Raw genomic sequence first — 19932 nt, 5'->3', positions numbered from 1 at the left:
ACCTCAGATCAGGCTTGTGTTTGCTCTGTGCTTCCTCTATTGAAATCCACCCGACAGCAGCTCATTGCGCAACAGGCCCGGCTGCTCAGATGAGTGTTGCTGCTTTTAGCAATAGAAGTGGGTGTGGGGCAGGAAAATGACAACTGTGTTTATTTGTTCGCTGTAACTCAAAGGTTCAATCGAATGCAGGAGATTCTGTTTTTTATTCCCACTGTATTTTAATTGTCACCCATAACCGTCTTTTTTGCGCCAAGCACATTTTGATGAGTAGAATATCGCTCAGTGAAATCAAACTGCTGTCAGCCGTCTTTAAATTCCATCGAGCTGCAGCAGATAACACAAACATCTTCCACCAAGTCAAACCTGATGGAGCAGTTTGAGGCTCTGCAGTGTAAACAGAGTCGGACGTCTGCAGAGTCGAATGTTCGTGGCTTCAATGTGTTTCATGCAAGATACCAGATCAGTGTTCCACCAAGACCACAACACACCCTTCACCTCATTACCCTCCTTACACCTGACCCCAGAACACAAGCTCCTAACTTCACGGTCGATTACCTGAAGCACACAGACGACTTCTTCTGGACAAACTTTCCTGGAATGACTCCAGTCACCCTGATCTGCACCAAAATGTTCTTTCCTGCATCCTTCTACATAGTTTAAAAATCTTCATTTTAAAATGAAAACAGATATAATAACACAGTCTCTTTGTTTCTGTTCTGTCATTTCATGTTTGCCTCACTTTGTGTTTCTAAAGTGCTGATTAATAAAACAATAATCTATGATCTGGCCCTAAACCATGGCCTGTGTCAGTGTTTGCAGCGCGTGGCGCCCCCAGCAGGCCGGGGCCGGCACTGCGGCACAGTGCAGGGTGGACTGCCTCCTGCAGACCGAGGATCAGCTGAGTCTCGGTGCAGAGCCTCAGTCCAGAGCTGCTCGCTACGATGCATCATGTCGCTCTCTGCTCCCGGCCTCTGCACGGCCGCGTCCTGTCCGCGGCCGGGAGGCTCCTGCAGACCCCCCCGTGGACACGTCTCTCGGGACCCCCCGCAGCGAGTCGGTGAGCGGGAGAACTTTCACTTTGTCTCACACTCACACGACGGAGCTTCTGCCTTCTGCAGCGGGTACACGTGACATCACAGACCATGGGATTGTGCACAGTTCCAGATGTTTTGAGAAAGTATTAGATGTTTGTGTGAGCAGGGGCGTGGGAGGAGGCTGGGAGTTGGGGGCAGTAGTGTGGTGGCAGTTGTGGGGTGTGTGGTGTGTGGGGTGTGGCTTCTTGTTTTGTTCAGCCCGGGGTTCACAACAGACTTTAAGCGGGCGCGCGCACACACAGAACTTTCAGTAAAGTTGGAAACAGAGTCACAGGTTCGAACCCGGATCAATGAGTCGGGAAGCGAAACAAATACCTGCAAAACTGGACCATCTCAAAGACTCATCTTGACCCTGGGGGTTCATCAGCAGTGTAAATACTCACAGACAACGTGTTTTTTAAGAGGAGGGCTTCGTGTTGACTCAGTGACACTTTCCCCTTGATTCCAGTCGGTACACTTTTCTCTGCGTGAATTAAAATCGGCCCCGAGGCTCCTGTTGACATGGAGATGAATTTGCTCCTTGGTTTTATCTGTAGCACAGAAGCCTGAGCTCCTTGTTAATCGTTTTATTCTGAGTGAAAAGTGGAACAACTACCAAACCTGCTTGAGGCCATTCCACACCTTAACTTTTGTCATCTCACAGATAACTTATCGGCTCAGCAGAAGATAAGGGCACATCCCAGTCCGCCCACTGGTCATCACTTTGTGGTGGTTTTAGATTTTGAATTATCTATTTATCAAAATTCTTGATAAATTGACTCTTGCAGTGAAGAAATGTGGAACCATTGTGTCTTATTTGGCCATTAAATCCTGTAGATAGGTAACAGCAGCAGATCGAGGCTGGAGCCTTGAGCACAGTGTACTTCTATTAGCTTTCGTTTGATTGTTGTGTAAAATCTAACCTTCCTGTCAGAGTACACCCATTCAGAACTCATTTCATATTCATAAACTAGCTTCCATCTACTTGTATCCCCATGTAACCCACTGTGAAGCTGTCAGACTGTGAGGACATTCTCTAACTCGTGTTTCCCTGCAGTGGACTCCATGTGGACTCTCCGCCCATCATCCCAGTTCTCACGACCAGTTATGTCCATGGCACCTCGTCCACGTCTCTGCTCCACCTGACGGTGGCAGAGTCTCTGCTGAGGTCGGTGGAGCGCTGGCCCGACAGAGAGGCCGTGGCCTTCCTGCAAGACGGAGTCCGCAAGACCTTTGCAGAGTTTCAGAAGGACGTGAGTGTCCATCGATAACATTTACACGAGCTAATGACTCACATGTTAACTCACACAAACTCAACGTGTCCATTGAAAAGATTTCTGTGTGCTGCAAACCCAAAAGTGTTAACGTTGTTTGAGGTTAAAGCGTCCAGATCCTAATTCCATCCTATAAACTCATAGTGACAGGTGAGTGGGATCAAAGCCTCTTGACTCGAAAAGAAAAGAAAAGTCCTTCACCCGTGATGGAACTTGAACTTTGTTACCACAAGAATTTGGTCCATAGACCTTCAACGAGCTAAACAGACTTCGTACAGTCTGAAGGCTTCAAGCTCCGCAAATACACAAACCATGAGACAGATGCTTAAATAGAAAACGTATAAACATTGTAAACATAAACCTAAAGAGTAATGGAAATGGAAAAAGCTGTAAATCAATCTCAGACATAGATTGAATAAGTAACTGTTTCACTTTCTTGGAGGCACAACTATTCTTATCTAAATGAATAATTATCAGACGACAAGAGCTCCCGAACTTTAAAGAACAAAGTTAAAACCACGCTAACGAGCGTTGTGGTGTTTTAGTCCAGATAAATCCTCAGTGTGCAGTAAGTTCATCTGTTGTGATGAGTTTTCAGTTTCTGAATCACTGTGGTTTCCAACCGGCTCAGTTTGAAAGCTGGTGGATTTCCCCCCATGTGGCGGCAGCACGGTGGTCGACCTGGCTTATTATTGCTGGAGGTGATCGGGGCCACATGCAGCCGGAGAGAACGAGCCAGATCAAAGTTCAGCGAAGTTGGACTTCACTAAAGAAGTTTCTTTGCCACAGAAAGCAAATGTTTGATCCGCACAGACAGGTTCCTCTGACCGTGGATTAAGACTGAAGACTGAGGGATGAATAACAGTGTTTATTCAATTATTATTTTGCGAAAGTGAGTTTGGGACAGGAAATTGTTTACAAGTATAAGTATAAGTGCGTAAAATCTAAATATACCTGAATTAAAAATAAAAGTATACAGTAAAGTGTTGAGTTGCATAACTTGGAAATACTCAAGTAAAGTACAATTACCTCAATTACCTCATGATATTTGACCATCTCTGCATTGAGATAAGTTCTGTGTGAAAGGTGACTGAAGCTGTTTGGCTGAGGACACGTCGGTGACCGCGATGACGTGTCAGAAGGTTCAGAAGGTTCAGGACTTTCCAGGATCTCAACTTTTACCCAGTGACCTTAAAAATGTTTCCTGTGGATTCCGGGTGGAGACGTAACCGTCTGATAACAGGAGTCACGTTGTTACATGACGTGAAGAGTTGGCCTCAAGCACCAGGTGTCGGAAACCGTCCATGATAGTTTCAGAACTCAGTCGAGCGTTCACTGTCTTCTTCACGTCTACTGAAGATCCAATGAGCTTTCTGTTATTTAGTTCTCGTCTGGTTTTTGCAGGGATGAGTCTTTGTGACACGGGATATTTTTAACTCCGTGTTTGTTGAAGGTTTAGACTTTGCTCTGATGTGTCATGCAATCCAGAAACCAGTCACAGGTTCAATAAGGGTTCGTTTGAGTTTACTATTTATTATTTATCTTCAAATAAAGGGCAGTAATCCTAAAAAAAACAATTCTGTTCTCTTGCACAAAGCTTTTTATACGTGCTTAGGTCGTGGTCGTTGGTGAATTTCTTATTTTGTTATACTTATCTTGCTTTGTTCAGTTTATTCGGGGGGGCTCAGCCTTCTTGGGCGATGCCTCACAGGTTCTTTTGTTTTTTATGCTTATAACCCTGCACAGATTTTCAGATAAGTCTCAAGACCTCGTACCAGATTTCCAAACCAGTTCATTTATGCGTCCGTGGCAGCCAGTGTCCACAGGCGTAATGTTCTCAGGTCGTCTGTACGTCCATCTTCAAAACACCTGAATGTCATTTCTTCAAATTTCAACGTTCACTGGACTCAAAGATCAGATTTATGAGGTCAAAGGTCACCGTGGTTTCACAAAACAGGTTTTTGGCCTCAGGAAATCCCACAAACCCTTTTTACCTTGTGGACATGTTATCTTCAGAACGTCTCCAGAGACACTAGACAGAGATCCAGGTGGTCAGAGGTCAAAGGTTAAAAGTCACCGTGCTCTGCCTTCAGGGAGTTTCTTCATGTTTTCACCAGTTGTCTCTTGGACTCACAGATGAACTGATTGGATTTCAGTGGGCAGAGGTCAAAGGTCACAGTGGTGTCATAAGTCATGAGTCTGGAACAACGTACATTTAGACTGAAACTGCTCTTTTTCTAGAGTTAGTGTTGTTCTGATCAGATCAAGCAGAAACCTGTGGGACAGTATCTTGCTCCGCTCGGGTTGTTGACGTCTGGTAATGTGATTGTAGGTGGACCAGGCTGCAGCCGGGCTTCTGGCACTTGGACTGAAGAAAGGCGACCGGCTCGGCATGTGGGGACCCAACACCTACGAGTGGATCTTGTTCCAGTTTGCGACGGCCAAAGCGGGAGTGATCATGGTGAGTCGGAGCTAAAGTGCACGTGACGGGAAGAACACGATTCATCCGCCGCTGAGAATAGTCCCCAACAACTGCACCAAGACTACAGTGAAACTACAGTGAAACTATATATCAGTCCAATTCATTATTTACACGTTCAGTATAGAAAACAACGAGCTTGAGGGACGGACGAACACCGTGTCGTGTTCTGGGATTCATCATCAATAACGTGTGGAATTAGGCGACATTACAGTTGTTAAAGAAAATATCTGAGGAAATAAATGAAAAGAGAACGAAATGTGGGAAATATACTCAAGTAACCAAATGTTCTCAATAGACAATGAGCAGCTTTTTCTCGTTTGACAACTGTCAGGTGGCTGTGAACCCGGCGTACCAGCAGCAGGAGGTGGAGTTCGCTCTGCAGAAGGTTGGTCACTCCTTCACGTTTCACTGGTTTTTTACCGTTGTGACGCGCAGACACTTTATCTCGTCATCTGCTCCTCCTCCTCCTCCTGCAGGTTGGGTGTAAAGCCATCGTGTGCCCCACGCAGTTTAAAACTCAGAAGTACTGCGACATTCTGAAGAAGATATGTCCCGAGATCGAGACGTCCACCCCGGGGGACATCAGGAGCGCCAGGTACAGGCGCTGTGCATGTTCGCAGTGTGGAGCACCGACGATTCACAGTTACACACAGTTACACATGGTGTCTTTATATCATTTCCCTGTGTGTGTGTGTGTGTGGGAATGGGAGTTAATATCATTTGAGGTGTATACAGTGTGTGTACTACTACAATAAATGAGTTTTCAGCTATTTCCCATGTTGTGGAAAATCCTCTTTGGGACATTTTAATAAATCAAGTCTATAAACTTATATAACGTGAACATGTGATCAGTGCTGTTCTGTTCCTACATGTACAGTGCGATAGGAGAACAGGCTGAGCAGTAGGTGGAAGCTGCCAAATGTTTTATTGTTTAACTTGGAGCGTCTCAGTTATGCAACATGACCCACATTCAGTTCTTTCCTCCCCTCAGGCTCCCTGATCTGCGCACTGTGGTCGTTCTAGACAGTCGGCAGCCTGGAATGTTTCACATGGAGGACCTGATGCAGGCGGGGAGCAGCCGGTTCATGCTGCAGCTGCAGGATCTGCAGAAGAAGATCTCGTTCGACGACCCGATAAATATCCTGTTCACTTCGGTATTCGTGGCAGTTTACAATATAAGACGGGTTAAGAAAGTGATAAAAGCAGCGTATGACCTTGTAAACACGATTTCTCTGACTTTAATCACCAGGGCACAACTGGGAGTCCAAAGGGAGCCACCCTGTCTCATCACAATGTCGTCAACAACGCCTACTTTACGGGTCTAAGGGTTGGATACACCTGGAGGGTGAGTCCGTCACGACCCTCCTGAATCCTCAGGTCTCTCAGGACTCGTGTTGATACCAGGCCTTAACGTTTCTGAATGTGAAAGAAGATATTCTGACTCTAAAGATCTGCAGCGGTTTCATGAGCTTATTCAGCCTAAAAATGAAACTTTTTTTTACCTAATGTGGTGTTTTTATGTGTATTTATTTATTTGTTAAGATTTACAACATCTTCAGAATGAACTAATGAAGATGGGAATGAGCCACAGAGACAAACGCACTCCTCCACATGAGAAGCCTTTTTTCTGGAGCTGACTCTGTACAGGAAGAGAAACTGCTGAAACCAAACTAAAGTATAAAGTTCAAGACGATCCAGGGGGTTTGACCCAGTTTCAGCTGCTCTTCTGATTCCTTAAATACATTTAGACTTTTTTAATCTGCCGTTTTTTGTCCCTGCAGCCTCACACTCGCATCTGTCTGCCTGTGCCCATGTACCACTGCTTCGGCTCTGTGGGGGGGGGCTTGTGTATGGCCCTGCACGGCCTCACCCTCGTCTTCCCCTCCGCCGGCTACGACGGGAAGGCCAACTTGGCAGCTGTGGAGAGCGAACGGTAACGTCAGGAATCAAAATCCAAATGTGATCCAAGACTTTTTTTTAAAACCTGCACGATGGGGGTGACAGGAAGCAGCTTGAGCTTCAGCATCCTCTAACAAAGTTGTAATCTCAGATTTTGTCAGTTTAAGTGCAAATACAAAGTCGTGTACACGTAATAAACAAATCTCCTTTGTGTGTCAGTAATCAATACATTCATGCAGTTTATATGAATTATTAAAACACAGCAGATACGTTGTTTTATGTAGTTTCAGAGGAAGATGATCTAAGGACGATCTACATTACATTCACCTCAGTTATTGACTTTATAATAAGAAGTAATAATAATCACTTGAATAATCCTGTGCTGCAGTTTGGAGCCTCTAGAATTACTTTGTTTATTTTTACTAGTGGATTCAGATTAGATTTTCTCAAACAATAATTTTAGAGTTTAAATCCTTGCAGGTTTATTTTGGAAGTTTGTCAGTAAAGAGGATTTCTGTTCATTTCCCTCAGGTGCACGTTCATCTATGGCACCCCCTCCATGTATGTGGACATGGTTAACCAGCCCGACTTGGCTAAATACGACCTGTCGTCATTGGAAGCAGGTGAGAACAGAGCCTGATATTGTGCTTTTATGGATTCGAGCAACACACACGTGAGCTATTGTTTGTTTCGTTGTTCATAAACCCGTCTCTCCTCAAACAGTTGTGTTTGTTCTGACCTCCAGGCATCATGGCCGGTTCCCCTTGTCCTCCAGAGCTTGTGAGGAAGGTGTCCTCTGACATGGGCGTCAGAGAAATAACAGTGAGTGGATCTTGTCCTGCGTCTCTTTAATGATCAGAACAGAATCACGTCCATCTGAGCTGCACCGATGATGCAACTCAGCTTTCACACACCAGGGGGAGACAAATCCCTAAGAAAAACACCCACAACTTCCATTCTTCATCAAGCAGCATTCAAGAGGGAGAGAGAGATGGGTTTTGTGAAAGGTTTATTGGACGTGAGAACTTGTTTCCACTTCCAAAAGTCCAGGAAATGCAAAGATAATGAGAATACATAAGAAATGCATAAAGTAAACACTCAAAACGTTTTTCTTTTCATTTTAGCCGACAGACTTTTGCAAACCTTGGAGATTCTGTTTCCAAATCAATCATTTTTTTACAAACTCAGACTTTCAATTTGTTGTGAAGGAAACATGAAGCGGGAGAATGTTGAATCATCTGTGACACCTTTACTGGGGTTCGGCCTCTGAACATAACTTGACAGCCGTGTCTCAATGCAGGGGTCCGCCTCCTTCTCAGGGCGCCATCCACCCGGAGTCATGCAGGAGGCTCGGGACAGGACAAGAAAGTTTTAACGCCTCTTGTTTTTTCTTATAACCTTTAGCTGTTGGGTTGAGTTGAAGCTCAAAACTTGACGCCATTACCTCTTTGAAAAACAGAAGCACAATGAATCCTGGGATAGTTTGAGCGGGTGCAGATCGCTGGCGTTTGTCGGCCACATTTAAAAGAGCCGTCGATGTGACAGAAGCCCTGAATTGAGACACAGCCACAGTCTGTTCCAATGTTTTTTTACAGATTGTAACATTGCCCCCTAGTGGCCAAACAATCAGTTCATGCAGCTTTAAACCTCTGTTTTCAGTTTGCCCCTGAACCCACCACGTCCTTGAGGCTCTTGTTTATTCTTGACCTTCGTTTTGATGGTTACCTGCATGTTATCCACTTCATACTTATATTTTTCATCTTTGATATAAGTCAGTGAAAAGTAAATGATAATGTGTGTGTGTGTGTGTGTGTGTGTGTGTGTGTGTGTGTGTGTGTGACGCAGACAGAGCGGATGTGTATCTATGAATGTGTTTGTTTGTGTTTACACTAGTGACGGCATCTGACAGATGAATAGACGGACAGTCTGGAAGTAGAGTTAGCGTAGCTCTGGTTGTAGCCGGTCACCTGGACAGGCTCCTGCTCACAGCGTCTCCTGTGGAAAAGACACAAAAATCAGCAGCCAAGTCAAACAGAGTCCGCCCGGCAGCCAGAGAGCCCATGACCTGGACACGGTGTCCTGGACCCCAGGGCCAACATGGAAAAGTTCAGTCAGGGACACGGGGGAGGACAGAGAGTTCTGCGGTCAGGAATAGAAGAGAAAAATAAAAACCACGCAGAGCAGAGCCAACCCCACAACTGCCCTTAAACTTCATGTGGTCAAACAGGAATCCACTGAGAAGCTGAGAACTGGACCATCACGGTAAAAGATGTGATTCTGGAGGCCAAACAATCACCTCAGTTAAAAGCAGTGATCAGTGAAAACATTGGAGTGAACCGTCATTTAACTTGAGTAGTGAAGTGCCAGTTTGGAACGAGCTGTTTGTTTGACCTGTGGTGAAGCTGGCTGCACTTTTTCTTTCTGAAACCGTAAAAGTGACCTGCAGCGATTTGAGCCACAGCAAATACAGACCGGCCACAGGAAACTGGAGCTGAGTATTTGTGTCTCTACATTTCCTCGTGGAGTTTAAAATATCTGACATGTTGGAAATGATGCCTGAGTTTTGTTATGTGAGAAGATTGATTCTATTCTTTTCTGTGCATGAAGCTCATATGAAGATGTTTCACATAAACACTTGAAGAATCTCCTGGTGAAGAAATAATCTGACACATAACAACCTGAGAAACCACAGGTTATCATTTTCAGTTTATCTGTTTTTTGCACAGTTCAAACAAAAGAGCTGTAGGAGTTTAATTAGTGAGTTTGGTAGAAAACTGGTGTGATTCAGGATTTCTCTTGATTCTCGCCGTGCCTTCGGCTCGTCGGCTGACAGATACCTGCACGGCTGCGTGTTCAGTGACGTGTGCCCTTCTTGGCTCTCTTGGCCTTGACTCGGCAGCCACTGAAGGCGGCGCTGTCTCGGACCTGCTTGCCTCGCTGTGCGGGGGGAGAAGCGCACAGTGCGTCTGGACGACTGCGGCTCGAGTCCATCCACCTGCGGGTCGAAAAGCAAAGATCAGCGTTAGGGGGTTTGTGATGCTAGAGGTGAGAACATCCAAGGGGATGTTACCTTTGGGCTTGATCAGTCCAATCAGCCGAACAGGAGCCGGCTGGTTTCTTACCTGCGCAGCGGCGCCAGCTGACACGTGCAGCTCCAGGGGTTCGTGGAGAGCGTGAGGTTGGTGATGGTGCTGAACTCGAGGCTTTTGGGAAGAGACTTCAGTTTGTTGTTGTCCAGGTGCAGCGACTTGATGGCCGTCATTCCGGTGAACGCACCGTCAGAGAACTGGACAAAACAAAGAAATGCTTCTCATGTCAAAGCATTGAAGACACAGTGTTGTTAAAACGTGGCTCCCACTCCCCCAGGCTGAGCCACCATCCCTCCTGTCAGGAGGCCGACACATGAGCAACGAGGGGAATCTCGCCAGTGTTTCTCTGGCATGAAAGCCTCCTCTCATCCTTCCTCCTGCAGCAGCAGAGCAAACACTGACGCTCACTGCCCTGCTTCTTTCAACCTCTACTTCATGTGCATCTGCGAGGGCGTTAAAAGCTTCAGAGGGGTGTGAGGTGAACCGATCCACGTCGTGCCTCGTCCGGGAGGAAGAGGAGGGTCGCTGAGAGAGAGCCGAGCTTTGAAGGCTCGTGTTATGCGAGTCTGGAGGAGACGAGGCTGTTTGGAAATTTCCACTGCAGAGCGGCGAGTGGCCGAGGGCCGGGTGTTTTGAAGCAACGGAAGATGGATGACTTCCAGCGTGGCCGAGGTGTTTTTCCAATCTTTCTGTCGTCCCCCTCTTTCGGGCCACTCCTCTGCCAGGAAGCCACTCGCACAGGGCCCAACTGTCCATTCAGCTGGAGAGATGGCGAAGCTAAAAATACTCCTGTTCATGCACTGTGGAACACCCGGCCTCTATTTACCTGTCTCCTAACCCCTCCTGACCTGTTTACAAGGCCCTCCTGGCCAAAGCAGAAAACACACCTCGCTGAAAATAACACTTGTGTAATAATTAGACATGCTTGGCCGAGGTCCAGCAAACAAAAACACTCTAAAAATACCTTCATCTGACTGGAAAGTGGCTTAATCTCAGCGGCCATGTGTGTCTTGCCCGCCGCCTCCCGCTGCTTCCACCTGGCGCTCGCACAGGCCCGGCGTGAGAGGCCTGTTATTTTACAGTTTTCCCCTCTGGGATGCCTCCATGCTGTGGCACAAGTACACTCAAATATTGGATTAACCTCAAGCATGAAGCAAATGTGCGCTCAGGAATGTTTGAAAAGTAGTGTGGTGTAGCATAGAGCTAATAGTGTAGACATTCATCCTGGAGCTGTGAGATCTGGAGGAACAGAACGATGTTTCACAGTGAGAACATCAGCATCGCGTCCGACATGCGGACACAACTGCTAGTTCATTCTGAATCAGGGTCAAGTTACCATGTAGCAGCCAGACTTTGTTTTATATTATATGAAAAAATCCGAAATTTAACATTTTCAACCTTTCTTGCTGCGAATTAATATTTTCCAGCCGCCGGTTAAAGGGTTGAAATATCGTCACATTTATCTTTAAAGCCACGTGGACGTCCTGACCGCGCAGATGTCTCCGGACCCGTTGAACCACAACTGTCCTCACGACGGGACAAAGACGTAAATCTGAGCACACGGGTCATTTAAACGTGTCTCAAAGGAAGCTTCATGGACGTCACACTGGAATCTCTCACTCCACAGAGACACTCTCACATCTGGCAGCGAGTCCTTCGCTGACATGTGGTAAAACTGTCAACTCAACCTTCAACCTTCACATTAGAAGACTAAAAACCATGAGGCTTGTTTTTTCTTTGCCTGGGAAGTGACATCTTGTTTTTAGCACGTGTCATTTCATACATGGAGAAACACAGAATCGGGTTTGCAGGAAAGACTCAGTTACAGAAATAATATTTAAAGGTAAATAAATTCTTATTTAAATCAGGTTAAATGAGAAATAACACGAACACGTGTTGGTTGTGTATGAAACGTTGACTGTTTGCAGGCGGAGTCGACCTCTGACTGTTGTATCAACACACTGATTCAAAAGACAACGTTAAATATACGTGTTTGCTAAACCAAAAGAAGTAAATGAATATTTAGACAGATATATAAACACAAAGACCTTTTCCTGACCTAAATTTATTAACCTTTGTCGTATCTTCTTTCAGGAAAATGTACTCGTTACAAAGACCAGCAGAGACTTTGAATATCTCTGAGTCTTCAGTTTGAAAAGTAGCTGAATATATTTAAACGACACCTGCAGTTTAAATCCTTTTAGTTTTGAAGTTACCAGTATATTTTTTAAGCCACAGCACGTCACATTAGATATATTAAATATTAGAATCAGTCTATTTAGTAAATATCCATTAAAGCCATAGACTGACCTTCTCCAGGCTCATGTTGTCCAGGTGCAGTTTCTCCATGTAGCGCCCAAAGCTCTGGAAGGCGTTGTCTGGGATGGTCCTCATGGGATTCCTCCCCAGCGTGAGTTCCTCCACCACACGCAGTTTGCTCATTGCCGCACTGGGGTACGTGGACATCTTGTTCCTGTCCAGGTGAAGTATGGCGAGGTTCTCCACCTCGTCCAGCGAGCCCGGCTGCAGGGTGGTCAGCTCGTTCCCGCTCATGTGCAGCCAGCGCAAGTCTTTGGCTCCGGTAAAGGTCCCCGGCCGTAGCTCGCGCAGCTTGTTGTCGTTGAGCTGCAGAATAAAGAGGTTGATCATGGGGGAGAAGATGCCCTTGGCCAGGTCGCCGATCTGGTTCCCATCTAGGTAGAGGTAGGTGAGCTCCGTGAGGTCCTCGAAGGCGCCGGGCTTGATGCTGTTGATCTCGTTGTTGGACAGGTAGAGGTAGATGAGCTTCTTCAGCCCCTTGAAGGCCTGAGACCCGATCTCTCTGAGCTGACAGTGCTGCATGTGCAGAGAGATGAGCCCCTTGCTGTCGCTGAAGGCCCCTGTGGGAATGTGGCCCAGGCTGTTCCTCTGCAGGTTCAGCAAACGGGTGGCGTCCGACACCTGGGGGATCTTCTTCAGCCCGGCGCTGTCACAGATGACGTGCTGGAGGTCGCCGTGGCAGATGCAGAGGCTGGGGCACTGGCTCGGGGCGCCCTGCACGGCGGGGCCCAGGACCAGGAGGCAGGTCCCCAACAACAACCAGCTCACACAACGCATCCTGGCCAACTCCTCTCCTCCGGCTGTTCAGCAGAACGAGCAGAAGCAGAAAATCCTCCGAGAGAAGCCGAGACGAACTGTGAAATGCAAAGAAGAACCGGAGTGGGTGTGTGTGTGTGTATGTTGAGCGAGAAACGGCCGGAGAGAGGAGTGAAAAGGTGAGCAAAGGTGGGCAGTGCAAAGAGACATTCAATTTGAGTCAACAGAACACACAGCACTATTTATAACATTTCCTTGAGGGGAAAAAAGCGAGGAGGGCTTTCCAGGGTGAGAGGTTTGCAAGAGGAAGTCAAGTGTCTGTGAGAATTTAACCCTGAACGAGCAGGAAGACGCCGAGCGGACCAACTCACGCTCTCTGCTGCCGTCTTTGTATCTGCAGGACGCGATGCTCCGTCCACGTGTGCAGACAAATGGAACAGGACGCTGTGAAATATTTTGTAATGACTTTTATAACAGTCCCAACGTGTCATGAAGTCAGGTTGGATCGGATCTGTGCACGTTGGCCAGACGAGTCTATTGTTTTTCCTTCTGCGGTGGCAGGAAAAGGAGCCGCTCCTCTGCAGCTGTTTCAGAACCTATAATAGTCTCCAGATGTGGAGCGAGGTGTGAGATGCTTATTTAAAGCTGTAACGATTCTGCCATCATCCCAGGAATGAAAGGTTAAATACCGCTGTGCATTCCTGGTGCTTTTTGTCTTTTGGAAAGCAAAGTGTGAGCGTGTCACATGTAACGGTCTTTTTCAGTCGGAGCCATTAGTTGTTGAGGGCGAAGGCAGTGATCAGGTTTCCACTGCAAGACATCGAGAAGTTATTTTTCAAAGCCTGTCGCCAGCTGGATGTCAGAAAAGATCTGAGAACAAAGCTTCTTTTAGGAGAAATACTTTTACACCTGCTTTTAATAATAAAGGTAAATTCAGAAACAGTGAAGATGAATGGACCCGTCCAGGATAAATGGAATCTAGAGTTTACTTAACAAATCTAACATTTTATTGGGAATATCGTCTCCTCCCTGATTTTTCCTGGTAAACGTCCTCAGAGTGACCTCGTCTGAAACGTCCTGCACACTCGTCCCTATTCGGCCTCTGATTGAATCTGTGAACAGTGAATTTTATATTTTATGCAACTAAACTGCACTTTTCCTCTTGAAAGGTTTTCATTTTAATGACTAAAGCATCAAAGAAACTCGAGCTCCGGTCGTGTGTAAAGTTTGTAAAGATGTAAGGTTCAGTGGTTTTAGTACACCAGCAACACATACGTCACTGAGCTGAGCACAAACTGAACACAAGGAGAGACGTGACACTCGACCTGTTTGTGTGATTGGCAGATCGGGTATGGAACCACGGAGAACAGCCCTGTGACGTTCTGCGCCTCCCCGCTGGACAACGCGGAGAGGAAGAACGAGACGGTCGGCTACATCTTGGACCACATCGAGGTACGTCGGCCCAGCGCCGGGTCCCAGTCACTACACGTCCAATCAGCACTGCTCAAGTCTGTGAAATCCTCTTCAGGCGTCTGTCGCTGACGTGCACGTGGATCCACACGTAGGCTGGAGAACACACGTGCCTGCCGCTACTCCAAATTACAGTATTCATATAACTATCTTTATCTTATGCCAAATACTTGTGTTCACTTTAAAAATTAAATACATTATTACAAATATACCTTATTGACTTGTAGAGAATAAAACAACAATGATTTATCATTTTCCAACAACACACCTCAAAGGATTTAGGCAAAAATTAATGTACGAAAGAATATTTATCCAAAATCACTTTACACATGCAGTGACCACTTTATTAGGTACACCTGTACACCTGCTTGATGACGCAAATATAAAATAATTAGACGCACATTTATTTTCATGTGCAGTGATGAACCTTATTTGCTGATTAAAATCTCTTCAGGCTAAAATAGTGAACCCAGCCACTGGCGAGCTGGCAGCTCTGGGGACGACGGGGGAGATTATGATCCGAGGATACTGCGTGATGCTGGAGTACTGGGGCGACCCGGCCAAGACCGAGGAGTGCATCAGCAAAGAAGGCTGGTACAAAACTGGGTGAGTGAAAACGACACTGAAACCAGACGGGAGAACTGGATTTTCACTCCAGTTGCTGATGTTTACAACGTTTCCTGTTTCCTGCAGCGACATCGGCAGCATGGACGCGTTCGGCTACTGTCGCATTCAGGGCAGAATTAAAGACATGATCATCAGAGGGGGAGAGAACATCTACCCGGCTGAGATTGAGCAGTTCCTGCACACGCATCCCAAAGTGGTGGAGGCACAGGTGAGCTCTACACATCGAGGCACCGGATAAAAGATCAACCAAACCTTTGTGTGTTCAAAAAAGGGATCCGCACAGTAAACTTCAAAGCACACTGGTCCTATTTAACACTGTGGTAAATACAGGAGGAGGGCATAACTATAAACTCAGTCACCACTTTATTAGGTACACGCCTTACTCCTGCAATTTAATATAACTGCCATAAATTGAACATCATCAGGTGTTTTGGCTTTTTAATCACAAGACACTCTCTGGTCTTCATGAAAGAACTCAATATGATTTCAAAAGTGTACCTAATAAAGTGACCAGTCGGGAATATAAAAAAATCTGCGTCCTGACTTTGTAAGTCGAAATAAGAAAAGTAAAAAAGTAAGAAAAGGACGACACCATCTGGTGGGATCGACTCAATTCAAAATAACAGTAACTTTATGATACTAGGACATTGGAGGTCAGTTGCATTAAACTGTATTAATTCTTTATACAACTTTTTATTTTCCTTCTTGCCATATATTGATCTCTCCCTTCTCATCTAATTTATATTTTCTAGCATTTTCTAGTTTTTATAAATGAAAAATTTAAACTCAGAAGAATGAGATTAAACTCCTGTTAGTTTGTTTTCTACGGTTTATCACTAAATACTTTGAACACTGGACATTTGGTTTATTTTGCCTTGTTTTCCCGTAGCGTTATTTTTAATGCAGTAACTCTTCCTATGAGGTTAGAACATGATATCACTGATGTTTCCTCAGAGTTTCACTGCACGTCAGAGGTTCATGGTTTTTATTCTGTGTTCATCAGGTGGTCGGAGTTAAGGACGCTCATATGGGTGAAGAGGTTTGTGCTTGTATCAAACTGGTAGAAGGCGAGGAATGCACTGCAGAGGAAATCAAAGCTTTCTGCAAGGATCAGGTGAAGCACATTTTCAATGTTTCATAGTCGGCTTCAGCTTCCTTTTCTTAAACTCGTTGACTCTGCTCCTTTCAGATCGCTCACTTCAAGATTCCTCGCTACGTGCTTTTCGTAACCAGCTTCCCCGTCACTGTAACTGGAAAGGTGAGTTCCCCCGCTGAGCTCCTGCAGAGCTGCGTTCGCCTGTAAACGTATAAAAGACAGATGAGTTTGATTTTACTGAGTTTATTGAGATGACACGAGCACAGATGTTTATTTAGCAGCTGCTGTAATAGTCTCTGATAAATAGGGCGGGGGCGACGTGCTACACAAAAACACCAACTCCCCTCTGGTTCTGGTGTTTCCCTCCTGGGACGCTGATTGAAATAATTTACTGTAGACACGGCGTTGCCCCCAGATGCCCCCAGACCGGAGGGAGAGGGAGCTATTAGCTCGTCTGCACGCACACCCTGTCCTGTTAGATGAACCCAGATAAAAAGGCAGCCTCCCTCAGTACGCTGTACTTAACTGCACCAGAAGAATCCACTCAGTGTCAACGGCTCTTTCCACGACTGCACCCGACGCACATTTGAAAACCTGTCGGTAGGTTTGTCCCCGGTCCAGTGGTCCCGACTTCAGCTGGTGTACAGTGGTGCTGCAGGCTGCCCTTGAATGAAGCTCTAGCTACAATGTTTTAGGAAATACAATTATTCGTATTTTAGAGCTAGATGGAAACATCCTTATTATATCTCATGTTTGACCACGAAGTATTAAACCGGCCTATTCTGGTTCTTTGCAGGTGCAGAAGAACAAACTCTGCGAGGAGGCTGAGAAGCAGCTGGGAATGTGAAAGTGAAAATGATGTTAAACTCTGTTAACTGAGCTCAGACTCTGCACCCAGTCACAATGTGAAGATCGTTTTTATCCTGCAGAAAAATATTTTTACATCAAGATGAATTAAATTTTGTATGACATTATTAAAACCAGGCGTTGGCGTTTCTCTTTTTACGGGAAGAATGAAGGTATTTTTATTGACCTCGGTGGAATGTTCTCGCCTCCTCAGCCTCTGGAATTCCCTTCAGAAACACACGCTGATTAGAAATGAAAACTTTGTGGCTAATAAACGAGCGAGGATCCCAGACACACACATTCAAAGCTGCAAGTAATTTCCTCCAGAGTCTGAGCTCCATGTGCAGTCCACCTGACGCTGGGCTGCAGGATCGGATGTCGACGTGTCTAGACCTGGAGGACTGGGCCCAGAAATAGCTCTTAAGAGCGGCAAGAAAACAAACAGCGCTCCTGGCTCAAGGTTTATTTAGAGATCTTTTTTATTCTACATATTTTGGGTTTGGATTTTACATTTCAGGACATTAACCGTGACCCTCCTGCAGATGGTGAGCCTGGTTTTACAAACAATATCAGTCACTATCAGTCACAACACTTCAAACATTTTGGACAAATTGTTTTGAACTCTACAAAAATAGATGTTATCTATTATTTATGACATTAGGCTCGCACTGTGTGGTCCACAGCAGAAGGTAGTAGCAGAACCCTTCAGTTCAACTGAAACTCTCCTGTCTCCCTCATGTGGTCAGAAAAAACACAGCAACTAAACTCCATCGTCTGTTAAAACGTGCACAAGAAGACAAAGAACCTCAGCTGCAGGGGATTTCCCTGTTGGACTGACGGGCTGAGACCAGATTCTTGTTTTAAACACTCACTAAACATTTTACACTTGTAATGTCCACACACTTATGGCCGCACAGTACGAGACATTGCCTACGCTCACAGAGAGGAAACACCTCTTTTCCGTGTGAACACCTCAGCTGTCTTTGGGCAGCGGGATCCCGACTGCTGTCTGTTGTCCCTGCATCTGCCGCTCTGCCCGGGCCACCTGCTCCTCGGTGCAGCAGTCCTGCAGAAACACCGCGGCCAGGTTGCGCAGACGGGGGCTCTCCGAGAGGGAGAAGCGCAGCATGCACTGCAGGATGGCTGGGACCGTGATCTCGGAGCGCGACCTGGGCGTCGTGAGGTTCATGAGCGTGGTGATGGCTGACAGGACGGTCTCCTCCCTCTGGCTCGACAGACAGTTGGTGACTAAGCTGATCCCGCTGCTCTGCAGGATGATGTCCCTGCACTGCGGCTCCATGCTGAGGTTACACAACCCTCCTGAGAACGTGACACACAGACGACACAGGTGATGGACGACGTGACGAGTCAACAGGAGCGAGACGGTTGGTTTGCAGGCGTAATACTCACCCATCCCAAACTCCACGAAGTTCTCGTTCTCCTCCGTCAACATGTCCAGGAAGAGGTCCGTCACCTGCAGCTCCCGCAGATGCTCCATGTTCTTTGGGTCATATGCGAAGTTGGCCAGGTTAGCCAGCACCTGCTCCTTGGCCTCTGATGGAATGACAAACATTTTATAAGCAATTTAAAATATGAAAACGTTTTGAACACATTCATTAAAATGAGAGCCTGGATCATAGATCTGCTGGTTATTATTATCGATATCAGCCTTGTGTTGGCTGATCAAAGTACAGACGGTTATTTAGAAGCAGCGATGCTTTGATATATTTTCTCATGTGTGTTTTAATGCATGATATGAAATGAGCAGTTGATCTTATGTGGTAAACGTCACCACATTATTTAAAACTCTTAAACATCAATATTTGTGCCTGCCTCAGAATATAATTCAATTATTCATATTTGATCATGTCAAACTCACAAATGTGTAATGAACAGATTAATGAATTTATCAATCTGTTTCTCAATCTGTGGACATTTAACAGTTTATCAGACTAAACATGTGAGATTAGCATCAATCCTCCTCAGCCTCCTTTCTGATTACAGCACACTTTCTGCCCTTTCATAATAAAACTAAGGATTTATTAAATGTCCAGCTCCTCGTACAGATTCTCTGTGATCGTCTCCGGTTGAACTTCCGGGATTCATCCGGTTAAACAACACCTCACCTCCGCTGTCCGTGTCCTGGAACTCCGTCACCAGAGTCTGTAAGTATTCAAACCGCTCGGCTCCTCCGGTGGAGTCGCTCCTCGGGTCTTTCCTCCACATGTCCACCGGCTGAGCTTCACCTCCACCGTCACTTCGTCTTTATTCTCTTCATTATTTCACAGTTTGGAATCAAAACAACATTTTGTTTTCCTGCTTCTCCTCTGCTCGGTCCGTCCAACTAAAGAGTCCGTGCGACGACGGCGACGTGAGAGCAAGGTTCCGCTTTGTTCCGTTTAAAACTCAATTAAAAACCTGTTATTGTTCATAACAACTTCAGATATTATGTTATCAAAGCCTGGAACCCACGTTCAACTGTCTCTACTGCGTGTTTACTGCGTGTTGTTTACTTGTTGTTTACAGCTGTTGTTTACTGCGTGTTGTTTACTGCGTGTTGTTTACTTGTTGTTTACTGCGTGTTGTTTACTTGTTGTTTACTGCGTGTTGTTTACTTGTTGTTTACTGCGTGTTGTTTACTTGTTGTTTACTGCGTGTTGTTTACTGCGTGTCAAAGCAGCTGAACTCCTGAACTCCTCTCCACAGTATTTGAATGGCAAATCGTTACGTTAGAAAACAAACAGTGATTTAATTTGGTATTTTTTCATAATTAAAATGACGGAATGACCACAAGCAGAAACATCTCAGAATTATACCATGTGCGTATTTGTTATCATCTTCTTTACAGGGGCAGGATGGAGGTTCAGGTATAATACGTATAATACACATCATATTCGCTATTAAAGGTATCAAAACATGTATTCGTCACACATTTCCTGATGTGAGCGAGTCAAAGAGAGAGCACACGTGTCCAAGTGCTAGCAGCTGAAATAGCGCGGAC

At 45.8% G+C, this 19932-nt stretch overlaps 3 protein-coding genes across 5 annotated transcripts; 1 reads left to right on the top strand and 2 right to left on the bottom strand.

The window, feature by feature from the left end:
- Positions 1-846: 846 nt before the first annotated feature.
- On the top strand, positions 847-19928 carry acsf2 (acyl-CoA synthetase family member 2). Of its 2 annotated transcripts, XM_035145060.2 has the most exons (16): positions 848-1057; positions 2131-2326; positions 4680-4808; positions 5161-5214; positions 5306-5424; positions 5821-5983; positions 6079-6174; positions 6611-6762; positions 7260-7351; positions 7474-7550; positions 14237-14344; positions 14817-14968; positions 15056-15197; positions 15993-16103; positions 16179-16247; positions 16882-17065. In XM_035145060.2, the coding sequence occupies exons 1-16, from the start codon at positions 942-944 to the stop codon at positions 16930-16932; spliced, it is 1827 nt and encodes a 608-aa protein (XP_035000951.1). In that variant the 5' UTR covers positions 848-941; the 3' UTR covers positions 16933-17065. The 2 variants fall into 2 exon arrangements, with proteins under 2 accessions (XP_035000952.1, XP_035000951.1); XM_035145061.2 differs by lacking the exons at positions 16179-16247; positions 16882-17065 and adding an exon at positions 19890-19928 and having other exon boundaries at positions 847-1057; positions 15993-16001.
- On the bottom strand, positions 7721-13357 carry chad (chondroadherin). 2 transcript variants are annotated; one of them, XM_047338249.1, is made up of 5 exons: positions 13264-13357; positions 12128-12990; positions 9851-10014; positions 9566-9723; positions 7721-8723 (listed from the first exon to the last, which is right to left on the bottom strand). In XM_047338249.1, exons 2-4 carry the CDS (start codon positions 12911-12913, stop codon positions 9582-9584), a joined length of 1092 nt encoding a protein of 363 aa, XP_047194205.1. In that variant the 5' UTR covers positions 12914-12990; positions 13264-13357; the 3' UTR covers positions 7721-8723; positions 9566-9581. The 2 variants fall into 2 exon arrangements, with proteins under 2 accessions (XP_047194205.1, XP_047194204.1); XM_047338248.1 differs by lacking the exon at positions 13264-13357 and having other exon boundaries at positions 12128-13205.
- armc7 (armadillo repeat containing 7) lies at positions 17387-19314 on the bottom strand. The gene is made up of 3 exons (XM_035145064.2): positions 19058-19314; positions 18342-18485; positions 17387-18251 (listed from the first exon to the last, which is right to left on the bottom strand). Exons 1-3 carry the CDS (start codon positions 19155-19157, stop codon positions 17905-17907), a joined length of 591 nt encoding a protein of 196 aa, XP_035000955.1. The 5' UTR covers positions 19158-19314; the 3' UTR covers positions 17387-17904.
- Positions 19929-19932: the final 4 nt, after the last annotated feature.

The sequence above is a fragment of the Hippoglossus stenolepis genome, chromosome 21 (genome assembly GCF_022539355.2).
Source record: "Hippoglossus stenolepis isolate QCI-W04-F060 chromosome 21, HSTE1.2, whole genome shotgun sequence".
Lineage (NCBI taxonomy): Eukaryota > Metazoa > Chordata > Actinopteri > Pleuronectiformes > Pleuronectidae > Hippoglossus > Hippoglossus stenolepis.
This window is presented reverse-complemented; position numbering and strand designations above follow the sequence as displayed.

Coding starts and splice junctions, on each gene's coding strand:
- acsf2 (XM_035145060.2), top strand. CDS start 942: ATGCATCATGTCGCTCTCTGCTCCCGGCCTCTGCACGGCCGCGTCCTG. Junction 1,058..2,130: donor GGACCCCCCGCAGCGAGTCG/GTGAGCGGGAGA, acceptor GTTTCCCTGCAG/TGGACTCCATGTGGACTCTC. Junction 5,425..5,820: donor GGGGACATCAGGAGCGCCAG/GTACAGGCGCTG, acceptor TCCTCCCCTCAG/GCTCCCTGATCTGCGCACTG.
- chad (XM_047338249.1), bottom strand. CDS start 12,913: ATGCGTTGTGTGAGCTGGTTGTTGTTGGGGACCTGCCTCCTGGTCCTG. Junction 10,015..12,127: donor ACAACATGAGCCTGGAGAAG/GTCAGTCTATGG, acceptor TGTTTTGTCCAG/TTCTCTGACGGTGCGTTCAC. Junction 9,724..9,850: donor CAGCTGGCGCCGCTGCGCAG/GTAAGAAACCAG, acceptor TTCGACCCGCAG/GTGGATGGACTCGAGCCGCA.
- armc7 (XM_035145064.2), bottom strand. CDS start 19,157: ATGTGGAGGAAAGACCCGAGGAGCGACTCCACCGGAGGAGCCGAGCGG. Junction 18,486..19,057: donor CCAGGACACGGACAGCGGAG/GTGAGGTGTTGT, acceptor TCATTCCATCAG/AGGCCAAGGAGCAGGTGCTG. Junction 18,252..18,341: donor CTTCGTGGAGTTTGGGATGG/GTGAGTATTACG, acceptor TCACGTTCTCAG/GAGGGTTGTGTAACCTCAGC.